At 44.4% G+C, this 26993-nt stretch overlaps 1 protein-coding gene across 3 annotated transcripts in view; it reads right to left on the reverse strand.

Annotated features, from left to right (window-relative positions):
• TRAF6 (TNF receptor associated factor 6) overlaps window positions 1–18167 on the reverse strand; it is a 35764-nt gene extending 17597 nt beyond the window's left edge. The window contains exons 1-4 of one of the 3 annotated variants that reach the window (XM_090032954.1): window positions 18085–18167; window positions 13719–13868; window positions 12100–12150; window positions 2419–2743 (exon numbers count right to left, since the gene is read on the reverse strand). In XM_090032954.1, the coding sequence (XP_089889080.1) occupies window positions 2419–2714 (296 nt within the window). In that variant the 5' untranslated portion in view covers window positions 2715–2743; window positions 12100–12150; window positions 13719–13868; window positions 18085–18167. Of the gene's footprint in view, window positions 1–2418; window positions 2744–12099; window positions 12151–13718; window positions 13869–16103; window positions 16375–18084 lie in introns of all 3 variants that reach the window. The other 2 variants (XM_090032953.1, XM_090032951.1) reach the window with 2 other exon arrangements.
• Between the last annotated feature and the right edge of the window lie 8826 nt (window positions 18168–26993).

Raw genomic sequence — 26993 nt, forward strand, 5'->3', positions numbered from 1 at the left:
TTGCCTCATTTAATGCAACTCAAAAGGGCACTGTGAAGATAAATGTATTAGTACATTATACATTAGTAGTGGCAGCCATAGAAAAACCACGGAGAATAAAATTTTATATTGAGAGAAGAGTTTGTATGATGTGCAGTAAATAAGGCATTTTGTGGGCAACACACTGAACAATAAGGATGAAATAAAATACAGGGTAGAGGCTTATCAACAGCACTATACAGCATTTGCTGTAAGTGAAACAGGTTCCTATGGGAAAACGGTATGTGCACACTTTTTCACAACTATTACATTGGAAGGTTGCATTAAACTCAATTCTGGTGTTTCTCTACTTTCAAATGAACAGCTCTGTGACCCATATCGCTTTTATGAATGCCATGTCCAAGGCCAATTTTTTTTGTAAAGTAGACTAAGACAAATTGGTTTCATCATGTAGCACCATATTGAGTCCCACCTGGGTCAGCAGCGTTGGACCCTTTGGATTAAAGCCCAAATGGCAGAATTCTATTTGAAGGGAACAAGCAGCTCGATCAGCGGTTCTAATCCTTGTTTGTACTGGGACTCATTTGTAAACATCCACCGCCTTCCACCCCTGGCCCCCTGTGCGAGGTTGGGGGGCGGGTGTGTGGGGCATGCCTCCAAGCAGCCCCTGGTAGACTGCAGTTCTGCCAGCCTGCATGGGAAAAGCCACGGTTTCTGGTTTTCTCTTTTAAAGCAGAATCCATTTTTAAAAAGTGTGTTGATCCATTTTTAAAGTTTGTATGAAAGGGTCGCAAACATTCTTGCAACCCACTTTTGGGTTGTAATCCCCAGGTTAAGAAACAGTAAACTGGATTATTCTTAGTGGGGGAAAATGACAGACCAATGAGCAATGGTCTCAAGCTGCAGCAAGGGAAGTTTAGGCTAGATATTAGGAAAAAAAAAAAAATGTTCTCACTACAAGGGTAGTAAAACACAGGAACAGGTTACCCAGAGAGTTTGTGGAACCTCCAACCTTGGAGGTTTCTAAGACCCAGCTGGACAAAGCTGGGGATGGGCCTACTTTGAGCAGAGGGTTGGACTAGATGACCTCCTTAGGTCCCTTACAGCCCTAATTTTCTATGATTCTAACAAATAAAAGGAGGACAATTCGCTCCTGAGCTACAGGGTGATATCACATGTTTGACAGGTTGATTCTAGGTTCTGAAAGAAGGGTGGTCTAGTAGTTGGATAACCTCCAACTTCCTCATCATTCTTCCTAGCCAAGCCCATCTGTTCCTCTGCACCCTCTCAGGTTTTTCAGGTAGAGCCTCTACCAGCTCTTTGGATCAGTGTAATCCCCTGTAACTCTCCTCAGATCAGCCTCCTTGCTTACTCCCTGCTGCCTGGACATCATTAGGGGGAGAACTGGAAACCTGCTGTTCCTGCAACTAGTATAATAGTAGTCTCCAGGTACCCAGAACCACTGCAGTGAATGGCCTGCATAGCTTTGGCCTGGAGCATGATCAGCACAGATAGAATCTCTGGAGAATTTAACTGATGAACAAATCTCTGCAGTGCACATCCAGAGAGATTTACAGAAGCCTTTATGTTTGTCCATCTTTTAGCCAAATTTCAAACCTTTGCTGTCTTTAACACAGAGAAAAACACCTTGAATATATCAGACTATTAAGCAGGAAGGCGCTAGAGCATCTCAACAACAGAACCCAAAGAGTTGTATTTAAACTATGGATTGACAACTTATTTTCCACTAACCTTGTTCTGAAAAAGAAGCTACTATTTATGCTAAAATTATCAAAGGAAAAAGAAAAAATATATGCTCATTTTGAGGCAGGTACTTGGCCTGAACAGCTGAAGTTTGGCATTTATAAGCAAAGGTGGTTTTAGGGAGCAACCTAAATATACCTGCTCTGCATATGATACAGCACAGGCAGTCCTTAACTTACAACATTTATAAACTGACACCCTGTTTCAACTTTACAACACCAGTTTAGACTTTACAGTGCTTGATCTGATGCAAGTTTGCTGTGTCACTCATCTCCCTGGAGAACATCCGTTCAAACTTGCTTGGACACTTTCTTTAAGAAAACAGACAAGACTCCAGAAAAATCTGCAGCCAAGACTCCCGAGAAGACTCCAGCCAAGAACCCTTCAAAAAGTCCAGCAAAGTCACCTCAAAGAAGTCCTTACAAATCAATACGATTGCTATTTACAATATAAATACATTAATGTAGCTATATTACTCATCTATAATTGATCGAGTACAAAATTCTGGGGTATTTTTGGTGATTCTCACAGGTCATAATCCATTATGCAGCATCAACACAAACACGTAATGTGCCTTCACAAGTTGCGTTGTGCTTAAGTTGCCCCTAAGCAGCTGTACTCAAATTGGTAAATGTACTTTCTTTGTAGATTCAATTACCATAAGCACTCCTTTACCTTATTGATTTGACAATGCAGCCTTTGCAAAAGCGGTGTCCACATGGTGTCTGCACTGGTTCCCGAAGAGCCATCAAACAGATAGGACACTCGTATTTACTTTCCAGGGGCGGATCAAACTCCACATCATATCCCTGGGTCTCTTCCGTGAAGGAATTTGGTGCATTTCCAGTCCCACTGCTGACACTTGCACTGTCTTCTTTTGCTCCAGCGCTGCATGTGCTGGCCATGGCTGCACAGCAGCCACTCTCCAGTTCTCTGGCTCCGCAGCTGTTATCACTTTGTAACAAGCTCATAGTAACTGGCTCAGTGCCAAGGAGGCGCTCTGCAAGGCAGAAAGTAAGTGTTAATTTAAGTATTTGAGGATTCTGCTTTCCAACAAGACATCAATCCCACCCCAAACACAAACATCATGGCACCTGTAAGATCTTTCACAGATTTCTTTTTCTTTTTTTAGTTTATGAACTCTTGCTCTCTCTTTTTCCCATCCTTCATCATCATCATCATCATGCAGCCTCTGAGGAACAGCAAGGTGGGTTATCCTACACCAAACACCAATGCAGTCCTTATGATGTTGGCTCTATCTCCAATTCTAGTTAAAACCTATTTTCCCCATTGGCTGTGCCTATTAAGAATGCCCCTTTTTTGTTTTCATACTATGTATTTCTAAAGTATTTCAAGATTGTTCAAATGAAAAAATGCTGTCCAAAATGTTTTCTTACAATCCATCCCTTGCTTTACATTTCCTTTGCTACCATGCGTCACACCTGACATTTTTAGTAAAGCAGGACCCATGGTTTAAGTTTCAATTTATTTGATAAGAGAATTTTGGGCATATGCCTCCAAATAAAATGCAATTCAAATAACTTGAAGAAAGTAGATACTGAGCTGCAAAATGTGAGTTAAACATTACAATGCTGATAAGATTTTCTCATATTGGCAACAGAAAATTTCAATTTAGTTAGACTCTATAAAATACGAGATAAGGGCTCCATTTCTGCAGTACAAGCTAGAAAAGCTAGCTACATACTAATAGTACTCCAAAATTCTTTCCTGATCTCCTGTCCCACCTTCTGATGTAGCTGGAAAAATGATATTAAAACAGGAAATGGGAATTCTCTCTTTCTGCAAAGGACAGAATTTTCTAATAAAGTCAATTTCTTAAACACTGCTCTCAAACATACAGAACTCATTTAGCAACAAAGCTGGTAAAGTCTATTTATCCAAAAGGACTCAACAGCAACTGGAATATTCATAGTTTACACCTTTCTTTAAAGCCCTCTATTCCTTTTAGCAATAATTTGACAAGTTTAAAAATAGTTTTGTTCCATTACTGATGTCCTTTATGATATCAAAGACCAATTTTGCTGCCTGTATTTATACTGAAGTTATTTGGATCCATTTGTGGTTTGCTTCCAATACAAAATATACTTAAGTATGCAGTCACTAAGGAGTGTGACTATGTTAACATTGTAAAACTGAGCACTTACTGTTAGGGAATAGCAGACTTCAGATTGCCTGTGTAACATTAAAATGGTATCCATACCCACAAGCATTATGGATATGGAGGATTAAATGTCATGGCTTCATACCATTTGGCTACAGCTCCCCCACCTCATTCAGAACATAAGACAGAAATTTGCAGTTTAATCAGAGTTGGGCAGTAAGTCTGCCTATAGACCCACACGTATTATTTATTGCAGAAGCTGGCAGGTGAGTGCTAAACGAGCCAGGGTATTAAGGAAACTGAATGTTACCCTGATTAATCAGATTCTATCCCTGCCTTTGCCAGAGTTGTCCCATGAGTCACTTCAACCAAACATTCACTGGCTGTTACTACCCATGTTCCTCATTTTCTGGGCATACAGTACGAGGTATGGGAGCAGATTTGCAGAAGTATTGAGCACTCAGATATGCAACTGAAGTAATCTGGAGCCATGTACTGAATATATTGTCACAGAAGTGCATTTTAGTCAACCTTAACTGTAGGCAGAACAGATGACACTGCCTATAATAATGGGATAAAATGGTCATATTTGGCCCAAAACTAAAAACAATAATGAATAAAAAAATCCAATGATGAAATCTATTAGACTGGAATACCTGAAATGAAATGTTTGGGTCACTTAATCTTAGACTGGATATAATCCTGATGGGTTACCATAGGTGGATGGAGAAAAAATTATTTGGGGGGAATGAGTGCGCACACGCAACCCCCAGCAGGTAAGTCTGTGGGAAAGGGGTGGGGGGAGGGGAAAAGGCCATGTTGGGGGAGGGAGTGGGGCTGAGGCAAGTCCTGCATAGGTGGGGCAGGGCATGGGACAGAGCCAGGAGAGGCTCATTTGGGGGGCTCATGGAGGGGGTGGCAGCTCCTCTGTTACTGCACATGCCCTAGAAGGGCATGTGCCCCTGGATCTGGATGGGATGGGGTGGGCTGCTGCTGCAGGCTGGGGCTGAGCTCTTTCCTGCAGAGGCTGAGATGGGCTGCACTCAGGGCAGGCAGCAGCAGCACTTGAGGGTGGGGAAGGATTTGGGGGGGCTATGGCAAATACTGGGGTGGCTCCAGCCCCACCTGAAGCCCCCCTTCAACACCACCACCACAAGCACAGCCTGGCCCAGCCCTGCCTCCGCTGGGGAGCCCGGCGCAGCCCCGGCCCCAGCAGATCTGGAGGAACACTGCCCCCCATGGCTGCAGGAGTGCGCGTAGCAGGAGCCGCAGCCCCCAGATGGGCCACTCACTGCTCAGTCCCGCACCCTGCCCCACCCCAGCTGTGCAACATCTGTCCCTCCCTCAGTCCCAGCCCCACTCCCATTGTCACCGCTGCACATGTGCCCTTTCCCACCCTGCTGCAGCCACTGGAAGCCCACACGCAGGCTGCTTTGCAGCCCTACTGCTGCCCCACATTTTTTGGGGGGGCTAAGCCCCATTAGCCCCCCCTTCCACCACCTACATGGGTTACACCTTATAGAAATACCTTCCATCAAGAAGAAAGGGCTTCCCATTACCACATGGATTCTATCTGTAGCATTTATGAGTTTTCAGCTGGGAGTGCAATATTCATGTTTGCGCTGTAGTCAACATGTTGAAATGTTAACACCTTAACAGATATGATGCACCATCTTGTTCTAGTCAGATTTTTAATTTGGGTTTCATTTAATTCAGTGCAGGAAGTGGTTTGCATATTTAAGTACTTCGGCACAATGGGGTTCTGGTTCATATAACTAGGCCTCCCAAATACAGCAATATATAAACAAGCAGTTTATTGGCAACTGCTTGGAAAACAATGAGAAAACTATTCATTCATGTTAGTGCTCTGAAGTGACCCCCAACTGTATTAGCTAGACAGGTTTCCCCAAGTACCAAGTACTCCCCTGTTAATGAAGAATCAGACACACACTTAGTGGGGCACAGATTTGAAACTGAGAACTCAGAGCATACTGCATGGGGATACATGAAGATATACTTACTGTGGTCCTAACAAGAAGTGGTATGCCTTTAAGAAGGTAGACTTGTGCAAGCTTTTTCTAATTGTAAGACCCTTTAAGACTCAAGGTAAGACTTTACTGTCAAATAAATACTTTTGTTTTAGGGCAGATGTTCTCACCAGGGTGGATAAAAATCAATTCTTTTTTAAAAAATATTTTTTAAAAATCTGATTTTTAAAATTTAAGCCAGTTTATTTAATCATTTTTTTGATTTTTTTAAGCTGCTTTTAAAAAAAAATTAAACTTATATAATGATAGTTTTAACTTTAAGATATGCTAAAGCTCAAAGATATCATGGAATAGGGATTATGACTTCTAATTATATAATATTTGAGACAATATATTTTGCATAACCTTTTGGAAGTTTTATAAATAGCTCACAAGAGGCCATGACTATATTAGGGGTCCAATTTTATGGGGTTCCCAGAGGCTCCTCTATAGATTAGTAAAGATTACAGGGGGAGGAAAAAAAAAAAAAAATAAAAAAAAATCACTCTACCCAATGGGACTCAGTGCTCAGTCTAGAAGATCCCATTAAGCATCTTCATGATGCTTAGTTTTAGTTTTCAAACTGTGGATTTGTGTCTCCAGCAATCATAGGCACACAGTGCTCTTTGGGTAGATGTGATATCTTTTATTAGACTAACTAAATAGTTGGCAAAATTCTTCTTTGCAAGCTTTTGGATACAAACACATTTCTTCAGGCACAGGGAGAGTTTGCCATCTTGAGAGATAACATCCCCGTTAAGAGCAGTATATGCAGATCAGAGATAACAGACCTGATTACCCACCCATCAGCCCTATTGTCTTTCTACAGGTCTGCGTACACAGTCAAGTCCTTACCTCTCTCTAAAATGCAAAATTTCAAGAAGTTAAATGAATAAAGGATATCAAACAGCAAGAATGCACTTTTTGTGGAAAACAAGGATTACATTGAGGCTTCCTGACCAGTGATTTAAATCAAATCCACCCTGGTTCTCACTAATCCACTGGTAAGAAGCTCCTAAAGGGAAATAACTACAGAGGAAACCAAGCTGGAGGCACCGCAACCCTGGGCCCAGTCTAGGAATGACAGAATTATGTGATTCTACTCCCAGAGGAATGAAGGCACAAGGCCCAAGAAGCACCCAACATGGCCACACAAGAGAAAACAGGAACAAGCCAGACAAACAGGTCAGGTTTGATGAGCACATATATTCCAGAGAGAAGCAACAGTTAAAGGAAGGTCTCCATCTTCTGTTTGTTTTTTTAAAATCCTTGTTCAGCAGTACTTCAGCAAGATATTGCAAGTACTATCTAACTAAATAAAGGGTCACATCTTGCTATATAATCTTAATAGTTTGATATTTACAGTACTTAACAGCTATAAGTGCTGCACAAACAGAAAATTTATTCCGTTCCATCTTGAATCTATGAAACTATGAAACTATGAATTGTTCCTATAACTACAATAGTTGTGCACCACTTAGTTCATGGAAACAAAAAACAACCACCAGATATATTCATTGCAATGGGTGAGTCAGAGCAACCAGTCATTGTCCCATCAAAAATCCTGTACTTCTGCAACATGCTAACAGTCCCCTTTTATCCAGAGCTTTTCACCTGCACATCTCCAAAAAGCTTACAAAAGGAAGGCAAGTACATTTATCTCCATTTTATAAATTGGAAAGTTTAGACACGTTAAAAAAAGGCAGATATAGGAGACCTTTCTGAGCCTTGAAGTCTAGTAGAACTGTTATACAATAGCCAAAACCCGTATTAGATCACTGCATTGTATTTTAAAATAATTCACTTTTTTTAAATGGAGTCTCTAGTTTTTAGTCCTTTAGTTATTTATTGATATTAAGTCCATCTTTGCATCTGTTTTCTCCTTCAAAGGAACAGCGGCCGTGCCTCTACTAATGCACACCTAAGTACCTAGTGAGCAGACACCTATTCTGTTGCACTGAAGGGTACAGGCTTCTGTCTTGGACCAGCTGAGGAGATAATTAAATAAACTAACTGGAATTTACGATCTTCCTGGGAAAAGTACTGCATCCAAGTCCAGAAGCACCAGTATGATTTGTTCCTGGAAAATTTCCTCACAAAAGATAAACTTAAAATAAGCCATAGGCCAGGAAAAGGGGATGCATTTGAAAATGAAAGATACTTTCGACCCAATACCCAGTTTAATTTGTTTGTCTCTACACTTAACTAAGAGTTCACACATTAGTCAAAATTTAGGAAAACCAGAGACATTGCAAACCAGACCATTTTTTCTTCAATTACTTTGAGTTATATCCCTTCTTCTCCTGGTTCAGTAAGACTTCAAACTAGAGTTTGGCATTATGAATAATTTGCCAATCATTTAATTCCTTTGGCTCAGCGTTACTGCTTACGGCAAAGGTTCAAAGGAATGTGCTTATTCATAACGACATAAGCATGGAAGTTAAAAATAAGATGAGTTACTCTTCCAAGAACATTTATTGTCGTTTCTCTACATGAGAGGCACCAGAATCTCTGCAATCTTTCATAATGCGGAAGAGTTATGCCATTTAGAACACTTATGCCTGGCAGCTTAGCTACAAAGGCAATGCCAAATTAAGCAGCTCATAATGCACGTTACTCAATTAACCAAACATCGAAAATTAAATCTGCATGTAAAAAAAACCCAAACAGTAGCTTGTTCCCTTGTTCATGTAGAAGTACCCGAACTGGAACAAACCTAAACATTACATTTAATGATGTTTCCTGATTAGCCCTTTCAAGAAGCTAGAACAGATGCTCTCAACCTTTTTAGAATTGAGGCACTCCTCAGAAAATGCCAGCTTTTAGTTTTCACTGTTTCGTTTTTAAAAAAAATAATGGAGCAGTTCTTATGTTGCAAAGAACTCAGACCCCCCCAACAAGTCAGGAAGTTTTTGATGCTATGGATTCCTATTTAAAATCTCTGGATTTACTTTGTGAGTTAACATATCTAACAGTGTTAACATTGTGTGGCAACCTGTGGCACCCCTGTAAGGATTTCACATCACTCTAGGGTGCCATGGCAACATGCCATTGCGAGTCATTGAGTTCTAAGCACTGACTTGCTGATGGGCAGAATGGGCGCATCCACATGAGTGCTCATGTGCGTCTTGCAGTGTCTCAAAGTCCTCAAAAAAACCCACAAAAAAACCAAAACAAAACAAAAAAACAGCGGCAGAAAAAAGTGGGGCAGACCATGGTCCTGGACCATGCCCTGGGGCAACCAGGGGCTTGGTCCTCCACAGAGATGCTCTGGTAGCCTGCCAGAGCATCTCTGTGGCTGGCCCTTTCCTGCAGCGACGGGGACCTGGGATCTGTGCCAGGTAAGCAGGGAGTGGGGGAAGCTGGAGGAGGGGGACTACTGAGGATGCAGGGGACCATGGGGCGGCAGCTTGGGTTGGGTGGGTCTGCCAGCCACACCCCTGCATGGCTCCAGCCCTTCCTGCTTGCCCTGCGGCAAGGTACAGCCCTCCTCCCCTCCCTCCCTCCCTGTTTGGCTCCAGCCCCCCCCGCTCGCCCCTCTGCTCAGCTCCAGCCCCCCAGCCTGGCTGCAGTCCCCTCTCCCCCCACCCCCCGGTGTGCTCCCCACCTGGCTGCAGTCCCCTCCCCCCCCCCCAGCTGGCTCCAACCCTCCCCCCCTGCAGCTTACCAGCAACAGCAGCCACATTCTTGGCCTTGTGGCACAGCCTCCCTTTACAGCAGGGGGCGGCACAGCTCCGCCCCATCCGTCAGGTATCCATGCAGCCTCTGCCACAGTGCACTGCTGTGGTCTGGCTCAGGGGGCCGTGTGCTTTTGGATAGCTCTGGGCTGTCAGCCTGGGCTGTGTGCCACTTGTGGGGACTGCCAGCCATACGGCCTGAGTCCTGCCTGCATGAGCCCTCCACCATCCAGCCAGGGTGCTTCTGTGCATGCAGGACCCAGGCTGGTGTGGCCAGCGGTCCCCATGAGCAGCCCTGGGTGACAGCCCAGAGTTGCCTGAAAACACACAGCCCCACGCTGTGCTGAGCCAGGCCAAAGCAGTGTGCTATGGTAGAGGCTGAATGGATACCTGGTGGCAGGGGCAGAGATCTGAACAGGGAGGCTAGGAGGAGGCTGCACACCCAGCCACATGCCAAGGGGGGGGGCGGGGCTGGAGCTGAGCCAGGCACAGGCCAAGTTGGGGGGTTGTACCTGAGTAGGGAGGCAAGTTGGGGGGCTGTACCTGGCCTCAGGCAGAGCAGTGAGGGGAGGGCTGCACCCAGCCATGGACTGAGCAGGGGGCTGGAGCGCAGTGGGGAGTTGGGTTATAGTCGAGCAGGGAGGCAAGCAGTGGGCCGCAACCGGCTGCAGGGCAAGTCGGGGGGGGGCGAGGAGCTAGAGCCATGCGGGGGGGGAGGGGCGGCCAGTGGACCCACCCCTCCCAAGCTGCCTCCCCACGGTCTCTTGCACCCTCAGTAGTTTACCTCCACCCCCTACTTCCCTGGCACAGAGCCCAGGCCCCAGCTGCTATGATTTCTGTGAGGGGCATGTGACCACTGTGGGGGAGCAGTCCATTAGGTGTGCAGGGGGTCTACACCCTGTGGGGGACAGGGGACTGACCCCTCCTGAGCAGCCCCCACTTGTAGCCCCTTCCATGCCCACAAACCCCCAAAAACTCCTCACCCGCATTCCTGGCCCTGTGGGGCAGGAATGAGGGAAATGGGTCATGGTGTAAGCTGTGGGTTCAGAATGAGGGCTGGGGCAGGACAGTGGTATATCAGTGCTGCTCAACAGCACATATCCTGGTGAGAGAAGGTGGTAGGGGCAGCTCTAATTTTTCCATAACAGAGAAACCCAAAGTTAATGCCAAACTGTATAGATTATTAGAATTTATTTTACTATGAAAATAGAGGCACTGGTAGGCTTCCAAGTTGCTTTACAATTGTCAATATATTAATAAAACATTGTCCAGCTGATACATCTCTCTCATTTTAATTGTGGAAGAACATAGATTTTGGGGTATTTTAAAAAGTTAATTTGGGACTTTTTTCAGAGATTTTGCAGGTTTTAAATAGGGAACACTGGAATTCCTACTAGTGAGATGAGTGGCAGGACCCATGCAGAAGAGCCTGCTCATGGCTGGCACTTGGGACCCAGCTTTGAAGCAGGCCACTACATGAGAACATCTTCCGGGTGACAGCTGCACAGGTGGCTGGGCAGGGGCACACATGGCAGTAGTGCCGCACAAAGGCTACTGTGCAGCCACTACCCACTGGCACAAAGGGGAAGGTGCCTCTACTGGCTGTGCAGTCTCCATCCAGGTCTGGCAGGCGTGCAGCCTTGGGGCCACATACTATTGCAGGTGGCAGCAGGTCATAGCAGGCAGCAGCCCCCACTGTCACACTGCTGCAGTGGGTAGAGGGTGCAGGGAGCTCTCACAGCTGCTTCTGGGTTAGTTTCTCCAGATGCCAGTTGGCTGGGCCCCAGAAGCTCCTGAGCTACTTGACAGGGCAGCTTTTTGTACTGCTGGGGCCAACACAGGTGCTGGCCTAGAGCTCTAGCTCCCTCCCCCTGGCTGCAGATGCAGGAGGAGGCAGGCAGGATTATTTTGCTCCAAGTGGCACAATTTGCCCCACATCAAAGTGCATGTCCAGGCACATGTGCTGAGGCAAAAAACCCTGGCTCAAATTTGCACTGCTTCTATTTAAGCTGCTGCAAGCCTGCATGCTTGCATGTGTGGATGCACTCAATGATTTTAACTAGCATGCAAGACTGAGGCACTCATTTTGCCCAACTGTGAGCCACTTTGGCCCTGGGGGTGGCATCTCTGTGCAAGGGGACAGTTTATGTGACAATACATGAAGAGGTGTTTTCCAAGTAGAATGGGAGGACAGGATTTTTCTAACAACTTTCTTGTCATAATTTATACCAAAATTACTAAATGCAATGCTGGAACACCCTGCAACTAAGCAAGCCCAAGGTATAGTTAAGGTCTCTAAGAGGCATCACTATTTATGATCGAACTGCATTAGAAATTTTAAGCACTAGGTAATTTGATGCCATGGAACAGTTTCTACTTCTGCATTATGAAGCAATGAGGTTAATTTAGGATGGTCTCAGTCAGACCTGAAGAACAGGCTCTAGTGTGAGCATCAGACCTTATGTTTAACAATAAAGATTCAAATAATCCCATTTAAAATTCAAATTAATCACAATGTTAGCTACTGTACCTGGCAATGTTAGCTATTGTACCTGTATTTTGACCTGCATACTTTCATAACCTGGTAAAAAAAAAAAAACTTTAAGTAAAACAGTAAAGAAAACTCCAAGTTAAGCTAAGTTTTCCAACTTTAATGTACATGTCATAGGCATTCTGGGATTCCTTTTGCACCCAGAATCCTGTCAACATAAATAAGTGCCTAAACATGTAAAGAGTATCTGAATGTGCTTTAGAGCAGGGATGGACAATTATTTGGGCAAGCAGGCCACATAGGGAGTTTTGTTGAGCTGCTGCAGGCCAGGTAAGCACTTCCCCCCTACCCCAACATAACAGCTCACCAAAACTCCTTATGTGGGAAGGGGCTGCAGGCAGGCAGGGAGTGGTGTTTGGGAGGGGGATGGTCAGGTGAGGCCAGGACCCCATCTCAAGTGCCTGGCCCAGTGTCCTGTCCACATGGGTCCTGCCTCCAGTGGTTGGTGTGGGGTGGGTGGGCAAGTGTCTGGGCAGCAAGGCCGAGTCTGGCAGCAGCAGCTGGAAGGAGATGCTGCTGCTGGAGCTGCCCGGAAATGGAGGCCTACCACTGTGTCAGCCCTACCTTGCTGTGTGCCTGGGGGGCAGTGGGACCAGCCACAGGTGCAATGGCTCAGGCTGCCCCTCATACCAGAGCTGTGTGGGACCAAGGGACCCGCCGTGGGTTGGGCAAAATTCCTCTGCAGGCCAGATCCGGCCTATGGGTCATATTTTACTCACCCCTGCTTTAGAGTGACTAGGGGGAGAAAAAAAGATGGAAGTAACAATTAATTCTAATTCTACACCTTGTTGGGCATGGACATCAAAGTGCTTATTGCCAGTCCCTACATAATGGTGACAACTTGTGTGGCTACAGACACAGTACACAAAATGCATTAGACAGTATAACAAATTTAAACTTAAATACTAAATGCAATAGACATTATCAAGAGATGTTTTAGCATTATTTATCCCCTTTGTGTACAAGGAAAGCAGGAGTAAAAGAAAACCAATACAGATTATTGACAACACTGTCTCCCTATTTGTAGTTACAAAACAAAAATTTTACCCTTTTGTTTTCATCACAGTAGTCTATCTACTGCTGTAATTCTCAACTGGGGTGCCACAAGATCTTTTAAAGGGTGCCATGCAATATTAGCTGCTATAGGCATCTACAAACACCTACACATGGCATGTAAAGCAAACCTAGAGATTTTAAATAGGAATTCATCGTGTCCAAAACATTCTGACCTGTTATGATCTGAGTTCTGTGCAAAAGAACAACCACTCTATTATTTTTCTGTAGTCAAAAAACAAGCAAAAGCTAACAACTGGCATTTTCTAAGGAGTACCTACAGTCTGACAAAGTTGATAATCATTCATCTAGAGTGTTCTCAGTAGGGGACATCCTTATCAGTGCAAGGAAGGAATACAATTATTTCTGGGAAGAATTTTTAACAGCATTTTGCCCTATGTGCATAGGTGGAATTGGGGATCCAGAAAATGCCATTCTAATTCCTGAATCTGACATGGATTTATTGTGCAACTTCCAACAACTTACTTAAAATTCAATCTGGTAAACACTCACTACCAGGCCCATTAATCAAAGAGAATACTCACCACTAATAAGCACTGTGCTCAGCAGTGTTGTCAAGGTCAGATGCTTATTCACTGCGTCTCAGATTTCCCTCATCTTGGGATAATAGGATAAGGTGTTGCAAGTTTACACTCATATTTTTAGAATGCTTTGAGATCCTCAGCTGGAAGGTGCTAGAGAAACAAAAAGCAATATTAGATTCAACCAGAGCTAAAACTACAAGAAACTATTAATTTTTCTTGTAATGCCATTAGTGACAGTAATTTTTTGTTCATACATTTTCTTGAACCATAAGCAATGCCTGCTAAATCTCCCAAGTCTGTTCGGCAACAGCTACGATGTAATTTTATTATCTCATCAACGTGAGACTCTGAAAATGGAGAAAAGGTATCTGCTTTGAATATGAAACCCATCAAAGAGCAATAATAATAATAATGAAGTATTTAACACTTCAGTGCAGCTATAAATCATTGGTGTTGGGTATAACAGGCCTTTGGGAATTTCTGAAGCTTTTTAGCTGGTTTCTTTTGCTTGGAGAGAATGGTGACATACTTTTATGATTAAGTAACTGTGTACTTAGTGTTACTTAAGAGACAAGATAGGAGCCACTCAGTTATGCACATACTCTTTCCCTTGTGGGCTTAAGTTATGTTTATCATATCAGAGTGAGCTGAATTTTATTGGATGTTCAAACTACTGCATCTTCCAACTAATCTCAAAAAATATTCCACCACAGGGCTTTTCTTACACATGAAACATTTTTTCAACTGGAGGCAAAATATGAAGAAAAATGCAATTGGTATCCAAAGCAGAATATGAAGGAAAGAGTATTTCTCTTCTTCAGAATATAGTTTAAACTGCCTTGAGCATTACATTGGTAGTAAATAACAAAGAAAAAAACCCACATCTGATAACTTAATTTTAAACATAGGATCAACAGATTATAATTAAGGTGAAATACTTCTTAGCTTCACAAAGAATGCTTTTAAGAACTGTATCAATTAAATGGACTGCACATAGTAATCAAAGGCCATGGACTGCTAGCTTTGGACACAACAGCTAGGTTCAGTCCTCTGTTCTGCCACAGACTTCCTGTACGACTGATTCTCCCTGAACCTCAGCTCTCTCCTCTGTAAAATAGGAAGACCGAATACAAGGTTTGTGAGGATTTAAAGAGCATGAGGTTTTCAGAAACTACTGTAATGTGCATGCTATAAATACTGAGGAAGTGCAGAAAGCAGGAGTAGACAGATCCTACGGACCAAGGAAATGAAAGGGCCAAGTCTGTTAGACTGATTCACAGATGCATATGCAGGCGATAGCTTTACTTGCACAACAAATGCTGCTGACTTAAATGTAAGTCGGTGTGTAGTCTCACTGAACTATATGCATGCTGCACAATTAGGGCTGAAATGAGGACTCTTATACTTTTAGCTCTGCTATGGACATGCATATTGCCATCTCTAAAGCAGGGTCATGGTTTACCTCATTCAGTAGTTTCAAAATTTAATTTGTATTTGTAAAATGTTTTGGGCTCTTGAATATGAAGGGGTGTATTGTGCATTCATTGTTAAACAGTCTCTGTTCTCTATTTGACATGTTTTAACATTATTGGCCTTGTATTGTGTTTATACGGGTTATTATAGCAATAAAGTTCTGATATTAACTTTGACAACTGCCTACCACTGTGCTACAACTGAAGTAATTTTCTGGACAGCTTGGATTCATGGAAATTCACAAAACTGAAGGCAGACTACGCTTACCTCCAGACATTTCACAGATTGGAACTTATATATCTGAACAGTTTGTAGCATACTTTTGAGAGCATACTGCATTGCTAGTTTACAATATTATGGCATAGCACAGATGTAGCATGGGCAAGAGTTTTGTTTTTTTTCCACCGACTGCCATGGAAACAAATTCTATTGCTTCACTAAGATAAAAAAATGCAAATTTTTTCTACGGTATATTAAACTACATCTTGCGATGCTTTTTTTTTTTTGGCATAAAAGGTGAAAATCGACTTATATTGAATTCACATACTTCATCACTGTTTCTATTGTCATTTGATTCCTTCAGCACAAGGCCTGTTGAAATGCTCCATTTAGCTGCATTAACCACCCATATATTCTACGCACCTACAAAAGCATACCGGCTTTTAAGTCAATCATCAGAAGTCACCAGAAGGGGCTCCACATCTACAACAAATTTCAACTCCGCTTAAAATCAAATCTAGTCCTTATCACAGCAGTTCTCAGCCAGGGGGAAATGGCATGCTGATGAGCCTCGAGATTGTTTTGCTGCAAGGTGCCATGCCATGCCATGCCAGCATAACATGCCATGCCATGCCATGCCATGCCAGCATAACATGCCATGCCATGCCATGCCATGCGACCAGATAAACTCACAGCTTTCAAACAGGGATCTACAGTGTCAGAGAAGCACAGAGAAGTCCAGCTGGAAGGGATCTCCAGAGGTCATCTAGGGCAGCCAACCCCTGCCTGAAGCATGTTCAGCTTGATCCAAATCTTTCTGTTCAAATCCATAATCTAAACTTGGTCAAAAACAATCTGATCGGGAGAGGGCTTTCCAAGTTCCTTGCAGCAAAAGGAACGGCTTTAGCATTTCTCTGTAGTCAGAAAAGGTGAAAACCAACCAAAACTCGCCTTCAACATGAGCCTTATAAAAATAAAAAAAGAGAAAAAGGTTGAGAATGACTGACTTGGCAGACCCCAGCCCTCAAAACAGAGGGGCAGCTTTCTGGCTGCACAACCACCACCTAATGGCAGCACTGGTGCACAAACTCACCCCAGAGGTCAGAGATGAACACAGGGTGTTCGGAACACCCTGCCACACTGTGGCCTGCCTGAGTCCTGGCAACCAAAAGAACAGAAACTAAAAATGGGGCAAAAACAAAGAGGGAGCACAGCTGCCTGCAAATGAAAGAGGTCGCTGCAGGGACTCCAGAGAGGACCGCCAGAGGTCTAGTCTAGTCCAGCAGTTCTCCAGCTTTTTTGTACCAGGACCCATTGGTGGCCAGTCCCGACCCAGTGCCCCTCAGTCGCAACCCACTGCCCCCCACCCCCAGCTCCCCAGTGCATGGGGCAGCAGGGATGGGCACGCAAGGGAAAAACCACACTTTTCTCCTTTAAAAGAGAATCCATTTTTAAAGTTTGTCAACAAGCCTTTCATGTACCCTTGCCACCCACCTTTGTGCCACCCGTGACCCATGGGTTGAGAAACACTGCCCAGTGCCTAGCTCAGACATGACTGTTAGTGGTTTCTTCTCTATATTCACACTACTTTAAGCAGCTTAAGCACTAGGTGAAGTCACATTTAGGCATATATGTACAGGGTCTTTATAAAGTTCTTATGGACTTTTAAACTTAATAACTTAGGTTGTAGGTATGATAGAAACAAATCTGTAAATAGCATTTAAAAGCACATTTATTAAAGTTTTAGGACAACTAGAATACACAATGCTACACTTCATCAGTAATAATGAATTTATCCTTAAATAAGAGAGAGCTCAGTGCCACTATGCTCTGAATGTACGACAGTTCCTAAATGACATTTTCCCAGAGAAATGGATAGGCAGAGGTGGACCAATTTCTTGGCCATCTTGTTCACTTGACCTGTTGCCATTGGACTTCTTTTTATGGGGACAAGTTAAAAGTGTAGTTTACTTGTCAAAACCACATTCTGCACCAATGCAATTAGTGCAGTAACTCAGGAGCAACTGGGAAATGTTTTCAAGGAGTTGGAAGATCAGATTGAGCACTGTATCATGATGGATGGTGAATACGTTGAAGTCTAGCACTGCGGACTCTAGTTGTCCTAAAACTTTAATAAATTTGCTTTTAAAATGCTGTTTATGGACTGTCTTTATCATACCTACAACCTAAGTTACTGAAGTTTAGAAGTGCACAAGGACTTTATGAATGCCCTGTATACATACAATATATAGATACATGCACGCACACATTATAGATAGATATTATACTGTACAACATGTAGATACACATACACACTATATACACACTATATATTATATACCCTATATGTTAATATGCTATACATTACAGATACATTATTATAGCTATAGATATAGATATAGAGAGATCTATTGCACACAGGACGGGCCCGACCCGGAGCCTCCCGCGCAGCCCAGAGGCGAAGCTCCCTCAGGCCGGGCACGACCCGCCGCGGCGCTGTGCCTGCGGGGTCTACGGAAGTTGCGCGCCCCCCGGCAGGGCAGGGCCGGGCCGGGCCGGGCCCGCGGGGGAAGCGAAACCTTAGCCGAGCCCGGGGCTGGGACCCACCTCCCCCCGCGGCCGCTCCGCTCCCCTCCCGCTCCCGCTCCCGCCCGCCGTCCCGCCCGGTACTCACCCGGCCAGACCGCCGCCGTCGGTGCGGAGCCCCCCCCCCCGATCACCACTTCCGCCTTGGGCGCAGGACGAGGAACTGCACCAGCACCAAGAGGGCCCCGCTCACAGCAAGAAAAAGCCTCCTGGCTGCGCGCAGCGCCCCCTGCGGCTGGAGGTGCGCGGCGCTCCCCTGCCACAGCAGCCCGTCCCGCGCGGCCTGACTGCGGGCAGGTCTGCGCCCAGCGCCCGGGAGGTCCTGGGGGCTTCCCTGGCTTGTGTTGCCAGCTCTCGTGAATTGTTCTTAAAGTCTACGCTTTGGAAATGTGATACACTTAGCTCTTTCTTTTATATATAACTATCTGTATATCTATATATTCTTAATTTTTTTTATATATATAAAAGAAAAAGCTAAGTGTGTCATTCCTGAAGCGTAGGCTTTAAGAAAAATGCCAGAAATCTTGAAACCTGGCAATACTGCAAGTGTGTGTGTGTGTGTGTGTGTGTGTGTGTGTGTGTTGGGGGGGCCATCACTGCCCCCCCTCCCGAAGCCCTGAGGAAGGAGCACCAGGGTTCAGGGAGAAGGGGCCACAGGCAGAAGGTTTCTGCCTTAGTTTGCAAAGGGCTGAGAGAGGGATGATCCTGCCAAGGAGATCCTGAGCCCCCTTCCTGCCCTGCTTGTCTGTCACTCAGCCTGCCCTTAGCACAGGGCTCCTCTGTTAGGCTGCCTTGAGAGCCTCGTGAGGGTGGCATGCAGGGTTGCCACTGTTCGGTGGGTAAACATGACCTGCTAGGTAAACCCCGAGCTTTCAAATAAGAGTTAAAAAAAACATTCTGACCTGTCGCAGCTGTTCTGGTGGCCTGGCAGTGGGTGTGTCTACACATGCATTTACACATGCATTAATGCACTTTACTTGATGTGCATTAGATCTAGTGCTTTTACACATGCTCTGGGGGTGATGTGAAGCATTGCTTTTATTAGAGCAGTTCTAAGAGCCGCTCTAATTTAAAGCAGTGCCGTGTCTCATGTATCAGCGTCCCCATGCTTAAAAATGGCAGATGGGGTGCTTGAACTAAACTCATTCGATGAGCTTTAGTTCAAGCACCCCTGCTGCCATTTTTAAGCACAGGGATGCTGATACATGAGGTGCAGGAGGCTGCTGGAGCATGGTACATTGCCATGCTCCAGCAGACTTGATTAATCAAGTTTTCTCCAGCATGTTAGAGCAGGCTCCGCGCTCATGTATAGGCACCCTCCATTGTGAGGTACTAGGAAAATAAGTTTGCCTATCTTAATGTGCATTAAGGAGCACAGTTTTTAAGCGATTGTTAATGCACATTAGCCTATTTTAATGTGCATTAACTAAATAGCACTTTCTTCAGTGATGCTTTAATGTGCATTAAAATAGGCTAATGCACATTAAAGCGCATGTATAGATGCACCCAGTATGCTCTAGCTTCAGTTAAGAGCTGCTGTCCTGACACCCCCAGCATTTAATCACATCAGCCACTTCTACATGTCTCTAGTGCCATCTAGTGGTAGATTGGGGATTTTGCATAGATTTTAATCAAAGATTTCGTTTTTTTGGCAAATGTGTGAGTCAAGTCTTTCTTAGGGTGATATTTTTTACTGAACCAACTGCATGGTTGGAACAGAGTCAGACAAGCTTTGTAATGCAGGACATTCTTCAGGTCTTGTGGGGAGAGCAATTAAATTCAAGCTGATGAAAAACAACAACCTTGTTTTAATAAAAATATTATTTAAAAAATTGTCCGTGTTGTCAAAATGTGAAGTTTCAAGGGTAACAGAAATGGTAATATGGAAAATTTCATTTTTAAAAAAATTACAGTCATCTAATATAAGTGACGTTACTTTCTTTGTCCTTGCAGGATAACTCTTTATGGGAGTATATAGGGAAGTGTGGAACTGTTGTAGACATTAGGCTCTAGTCCCTGATTCTGACCTGAATAAGTATAACCTATGAATATTTAATATTTCCTTCTTATCCAGGGAGATCTTTGGGGAACTTGGGGAAACGGACAGAGTTGGTTGAAATATATTTGAAGAAGAATATCATAAGAACTTTTGAAATGCTCAAATTGTTTCTATTTTGCAGGGCTCAAAACAAACTTTTTTTCATGTATGTGACATACTTTCATTATGATGATGGTGGCTACCTAAAGAAGATGTGGAATCTCTATCCCTGGACATTTTCAGGACCAGGTTAGAAAGGTTAGACCAGTGATTCTCAATCTTTTTAGACTCCAGGCATCCCTCATTATACTGAAGGCACCCCACAGAAAATACAAGCTTTTTGTTTTCACTCATTTTTGTCTGAGTAAAAAGGAATACAGCAATTTTTCTGTTGCAAAGAACTCAGAAAGACCACATTAGGTCAGACTGTTTCTGACACTATGGATTCTGAGCTTATATTTCTGGGTTTATCCTGTGAATCATGTTTGCACACTTAATTGTACCAACAATTTGTAGGACCCTGTGGCACCCCTTGAAAGGATCTCAAGACACCGCAACACCCTAACTGAGAGGTAGTTAGCTGTGTTGTGAATCACTTGACTGCGATGGTTCAGTCAGGAATGGCTCTGTCCTGAACACGGGGCTGAACTAGATGATCGTATGAGATTCCTTCTGGCTCTGCTTTCCTATGACCCTATTGGCCCCTGGCTAGGGAGCTTGCCTTTGCAGTGACTTCACAGTTCTCCAGCCAGGGGGCTTTGAAATAATGTTTGACCCTGTCATGGGTATCCTTTATAGAGTGATTAATTGGGGGAGGGGGGAAGCATTGTCGGGGTATGACGTATTATACATGTGTTTTCCCAAATTGGATTTGGGAAAATATGTGTGCAAAAATGTTTGGTCTCTATTCACAGCTATCTTCAAGCTAAGTTCATTTTTGCATAAGTCATGGTTTTTGGTATGAATGTATGTTTGTATTTTGTCATATGACTTTGTCAAAAGATCAGTAGGGAATTTATGGCTTGATTAGGTATCAAGAACAGTCCTCATTAGACAATAGCTATCTGCATACCAGAGATGATTTTAGCATGCATATCTGTTAAACAATAGCTTAAACCTTAAACAATAGCTGATTGCATTCCAAAGGAAAAAACAAATAACAATCTATCTATTTCTAATAACAATCTCATCTATTCCTAAGCCCTTCTCTTTGCTGTATAAACAAGTGCTAAATAACTATGCAATAACTGGAGTTACTGTACAGTTGCACCAAGGAATGGCTTTTTTGTGACACTCATGACTACTGCACAATAGCAGCATGTTACAGTTCCTGCCATGTGACCTTACTGCATAGTAGTCACGGACTACTGCGCAGTCAGCGTCTCATGTAGCCACTATGTCCAAGGTAAAGCATCTATCAGGTTTCAAGCAAGAGGAAATCTCATGCTAAGGGGCTATGTCTCTCCCTCTTGAATAAAATAAGGAACAGGTGAGGAAATATGACTAGGAGAATATGTATATTGCTGTCTTCTTTGAATATAATTAAGATAAAAAAAGCACCAAAAATTGTCAGACAGGTTGTCTGTCTGGGGGAAACAAATAACCTGAACAATGCACATGCTCCCCGAGAACAAAATAGGGAAATAAAGATGAGGAAATATTTTAAGGTATTTAAGTGATGTCTTTTGAGGATAAAAGTTTTCTAGGAACTTCTGGTTCTTAGGGGAAATGCTTGTTTCCCAGTTCAAAGAGCCAGAAGGAGGAACGGCCATGGGAAATGCTGACAGAACTCACAGAGAAGCTATCTTTAGTCACTTTTTTTACTTCTTCTCAAGTCCTGTCACTATGTTCAAATTTTTGCTGGACACAGGGCCCTGTTACAGCTCCTATAATTTAAAATATGTTCTTTTGTTTGTGTGTCTTGAGGGAAGGGGGAAGGGGGGAGAGTGGCGTGTATGCTGCTGTGGGTTGGCCAACAGGTGGTGACTTGGCCTGTTGTTTGGCTAAGGGCAGTGGGTTTTGAGCTGTCAACCAGAAGGTTGAGTGTTGCACACTGCCTAAAGAGCCCTGTAGTTCAGCCAGTGAAAACAGTGCTTGAGGCCTCTGCTGTGACACATGCTAAGGTGCAAAGCCCCAGAGCTTGCCTGACATGTGACAGGGCTGCGGGGTGGAAAGCTGCAGGGCTTGGCATGCCATGCCAAGCCCCTGATGATAGCCTGTGCTTTGATAGGAGCCCTGGCAGTGTCTGAGGATGGCTGGGTCGGTCTAGCCAAAATCCCTTTTTCTTTTCTTTTTTTCATTTTGGGGAAGCTGAGACCATGGACACCCTAGAAGGTAAGGAGCCAGCAGCCCTGCAGGCCTGGGTAGCATCTCTGAGGCTGAGCATGAGGCTGGCAGGTATAAGCAGGGTGCCTGTGGCTGCTGGTAGGAAGGCGACGTGTACTGGTATGGGAGTAGGCTGGCTAATAGCCTGTCGGCAGTGTGGTTGTTCTGCTTGTTGTCCGGCTCAGGCCAGTAGGTTCTGAATGATTAGCCAGAAGGTAGAGAGTTGCAGACTGACTGGAGAGACCTGTAGTTAAGTCACCAAAAACAGCACTTGAGTCCTCCAAACTTCCCCCCTCCCCCTCGCAGCACATGCCAAAGTGTGGAGAGCCAGAGCTTGCCTGGGTGTGTGCCAGGGCTGCATGGTGGAAAGATGTGGGCCAGGGCTGTGGGGTGGAAAGATGCAGGGCTTGGCATGCCACACCAAGCCCCAGATTGTAGCCTGTTCTTCAATCAGAGCCCTGGCAGTGTCTGTGAGGATGGGCGAGTCTGTTTGACCAAAATTGTTTTTTCCCCATTTTTAATTTTGGAGCATCCAAGACCATGGAGGCCCTAAGAGGAAAGAAGGCAGCAGCCCTGCAGGCCTGGGTAGCATCTCTGAGGCTGAGCATAAGGCTAGCTGGTATAAGTAGGGTGTTTCTGGATGTTTGTGGGCCCTTTTTGCTGGACACAGGGCCCTCTGACAGGTTCCATCATTTAAAAAAAATTTTTTTTGTGAAATGTGTGTGTATGTATGGGGTAGGGTGGGGTGCGGAGGTTGGGGTAGGTATGTATATTGGTATGGCAGTAGGTTGGCCAACCAGCTGTAGGTAGGGGGCAGATCCTTTGTTGTGTGGCTCAGGGCACTGGTTTCTGAACTGTCAGACAAAAGGTTAAGAGTTGCAGACTGGCTGGAGAGCCCTGTAGTTCAGTCAGCAAGAACAGCAGTCCACCTATTTTTTCCCACATGACACATGCCAAAGTTCAAAGCCCCAGAGCTCTTCTGATGTGTGCTAAGGCTGTGGGCTGGAAAGATGCAGGGCTTGGCATGCCCCACCAGGACCCAGATTGTAGCATGTACTTTGATTGGAGCTCTGGCAGTGTCTGTGAGGATGGTCAAGGACACTTTTTTTGTATCTCTAGGGCTGAGCAGCATGCTGGCAGGGAAAAGAGGGAGGTTTGTGGCTGCCTGTGACCTCTTCTTGGGAAGTAGAGGGCCCTACCTTAGGGCACTGAAATATTTATTTATTTATTTAAAGTGTGGGGGTAGTAGTGTGCAATACGTATGTCTATGAATGTGGTGCAGGTGTGGCAGAGAGTTTGGGAAGGCAGCAGGTCTGGTCTTGTATGCCTCATGCGTTTGTGTGCTGGGCTCACGGCAGGAGGGTTGTGAATTCTTTGCACTTAGAAACTGAATTTCTAAACCTAGTGCTTTAAGAACTGACACAACACCTGTTTGATTAATTTATTATTTTAATAACTACCATCAAGCTATGAAACTGAATGACAGAAAAACAAAATACTTCTTATTAATATTCAATAAAGGAGCTATTACAGTCCTTGTATTATTTTAGCTGCAGGAGATTTTTACCCAAGCAGGCAGGAAGTGGTTCCTGTACTGCTTCACAGAGTATGGTTCCTTCATTTTTTGCCTGGATGCAGGATGGCTTTTTGATCTTCTCTGGACTGCACACCTTGCTGGCAGTTCTGTCTTGCTTATTCTTATACTGTTTTAATTGTATAGCTTCAAAGTATACCTTCCTGATAGTTGGTTAATCAAAGTCCGAATAGAGCAGGCAAGGTCAGAATTAACATATTACAATTGTATCTTGTTTGTGTGTGTGTGAAGTCTGCAAGCTTTTGATCAATTGGAATCAAATGGGATGGATATTGATTGAATGAAGTATCTTTAGGAAGCTAATCACAGAATACTATCTTTCAGTATTTATTTTAACAATGGTGCCTAATAAATAGTTGCATCAAATGGCTTATGGGGATAGTGAAGATCAGAGGCCATTGGATACACTAGGTGTGAGTTTCAGGAGAATACAGGAAAATACACTTGTTCAGCATAATAAATATTTTGACATTTGTAAAACTTTAGATGGATATTGGATGTTTGTTATGGGAAATATGCCTTAATCAAAGGGGAAATGTATTAACCAGGATATATTTACTGTCATGTTTTCAGTGCACTTTGGCTTCTTGCCTCTTAAAGGCTTTGCTTTGAAGTTGATATTGTAGTTCTTTTGTTTCCTTTATTCACACTTAGCTCTATTGAGATTTACATGTAGTTTGTAGATCCTCCTAGGCTGTTTGGCTTTCTAGCTTGATCTCCAAGTCTTGTTATATACATGTAATGAGTGTGTCAGGTCTCTGCCAATAATTTGAACCATCATTTTAATTTTTTTGGTGCAGGTATGGTAGAAGGTTGAGGACTGTTATCATGACTACTATCATTTTATGGCACGGGTCTGGTATTGGGTGCCGCAAGCTCCACTTTCTCTTATGCCTAATGGGTTGCAACCATAGCGGAGACTTGATTTTTCTTGTGGCAGACTTGCCACCACAACCCAGTCTTGCCCCAGCCACTGTGTTGCATTTTTGTGCAAGAGGCACTGTTATTTTTAATTTAGTCCAAGCTTTTACAGCCATCTGGGAGTGGACCCAGTGATTCAGCCTGGAGGTGTGGGCCCAAGAAAGCCTTTTTTCCACCCAAACACAAGGGAAGCTGCAATGGGCTCCAGAACCCACTGAACCAGTGCCAGGGCTGTGGAGGCAAAAGCTGAAGGGCTCAGCATTTCAGCATGCCAAGCAGAGCCCCAGATTTAGGCACATGCAAGAGCACACGGAAGGAAGGGGAACTCAGGAAGGGGAAGTCAGTGCGGCTAAAATTTATTTGATTTTTTAAAATTTTGGCGCAGTCAAGACAACTGATGCTTGAGCAGTGAGGAAGCCAGCATCCCTGGAGGCTTGTGTTGTATCTCTGGGGCTTAGCATCATGCTGGCAGGGAAAGGGGGGCTGGTTCTAGCTGTCTGTGGCCTCTAGCAGCCTGTGGGGCACAGCATCTGGCCTCAGGACACTGATTTTTTTTTTTTTAAGTCTTGGGGTAGTGGATTTCATATGTCTTTATGTGTGTGTGGCACTACTGTGAGCAGGGAGGTCAGGAATGTTTGGCAGCTGGTCCTGTTTTGTGGTTGGGGAGTTTGTGTGCTGGATTACTGAAGTTTGTTTCTTCAAGTGTGTGTTTGCACCTAGAGGATCAGGTGACATGTCTGACCTTGGAGGGGAACAAGGAAACTTTTTTTTCACTCTGACACATGGGAAGCTGCAATGGGCTTCAGAACCCAGTGGACCAGTGCCGGGGCTCCACGGCTGAAAGCTGTAGTACTCAGCTTGCCATGCTGAGTCCCAGATTCAATCAGAACACTCAAAGTGTCTCTGATGAAGGGGAACGCTGTGCATGCTGAGTCCCAAATTGTAGCCAGTGCTGTGATTGGAGCCCTGGCAGTCAGTGTCTCTGAGGACATGTGAGTCAAGTCCTGCCAAAACCCGTTTTGTTTCCTTTTTTAATTTTGGGGCAGCCAAAACCACAGAGGCCCTAGCAGGAAAGATGCTAGGAGCCTTGTAGGCCTGGGTAGCATTTCTGAGGCTGAGCATGAGGCTGCAGGTATAAGCGGGGTGTTTGTGGCTGCTTGTGGGCCATTTCTGCTGGATACAGCACCTCACATAGTAGTTATTTTTACTTTTTTTCATTCTTGAGGTATGCGCGTGTATATGGAGTAGGACAGGGGATGTGTATACTGGTCTGGGGGTAGGTTGGCCAACAGGTTGTAGGTAGGGTGTGTATTTAGTCTGTTGTGTTGTGAGTCCTGAGCTGGTCATTTGATGGTTGAGAGTTTCAGGCTGGATGGAGAGCGCTTCAGTTCAGTCTGGGAAAACAGTGCCTGAGGCCACTGGCTCTTTTTTTTCACTGTGACACTTGCCAAGGTGGGATGCCCTGGAGCTCACTTGATGTGTGCCAGGGCTGTGGACTGGAAAGATGTAGGGCTTGGCATGGCATGCCAATGCAGGGCTTGGCATGGCAGGGCCCTGTCACAGGTTACGTAATTATTAATTTTTTTTCATTTGTGGGATTTGTGTGTATATTTGGGGGGAAGGTGGCATATATACCAGTATGGGGGTAGCTTGGTCAACAAGATGTAGGCAGGCCAGTGGTTTGGCTTGTTGTGAGGCTTAGGATAGTAGGTTCTGTACTATAAGGCATAAGGATTCAAGCTCTAGACTGGCTTGAGAGCTTTTTAGTTCTGTGTGGGAAAACAGAGGCCTCTGGATGCTTTTTTCCCCCATGGCACATGCCAAGATGGGAAGCCCCAGAGCTTGCCTGCCACGTTTCAGGGCTGCGGGGTGCAAAGATGCAGGGCTTGGTATGGCATGTCCATCCTTCCCTCCTCCTCACCCCCGCCATGCATACATACACACAACCCATGAATGAAAAAAAAAAAAAAAATTGTAGAACTTGTGACAGGGCCTTGTGTCTAGCAAAAAAAGCCCACAAGGAGCCACAGGCACCCTGCTTATATCTGCCAGCCTCATGCTCAGCCTCAGAGATGTTACCCAGCCTTGCAGGGCTGCTGGTTTCTTTCTTCCATTGTCT

The sequence above is a fragment of the Crocodylus siamensis genome, chromosome 2, assembly GCF_052110815.1.
Source record: "Crocodylus siamensis isolate JL-2025a chromosome 2, ASM5211081v1, whole genome shotgun sequence".
Lineage (NCBI taxonomy): Eukaryota > Metazoa > Chordata > Crocodylia > Crocodylidae > Crocodylus > Crocodylus siamensis.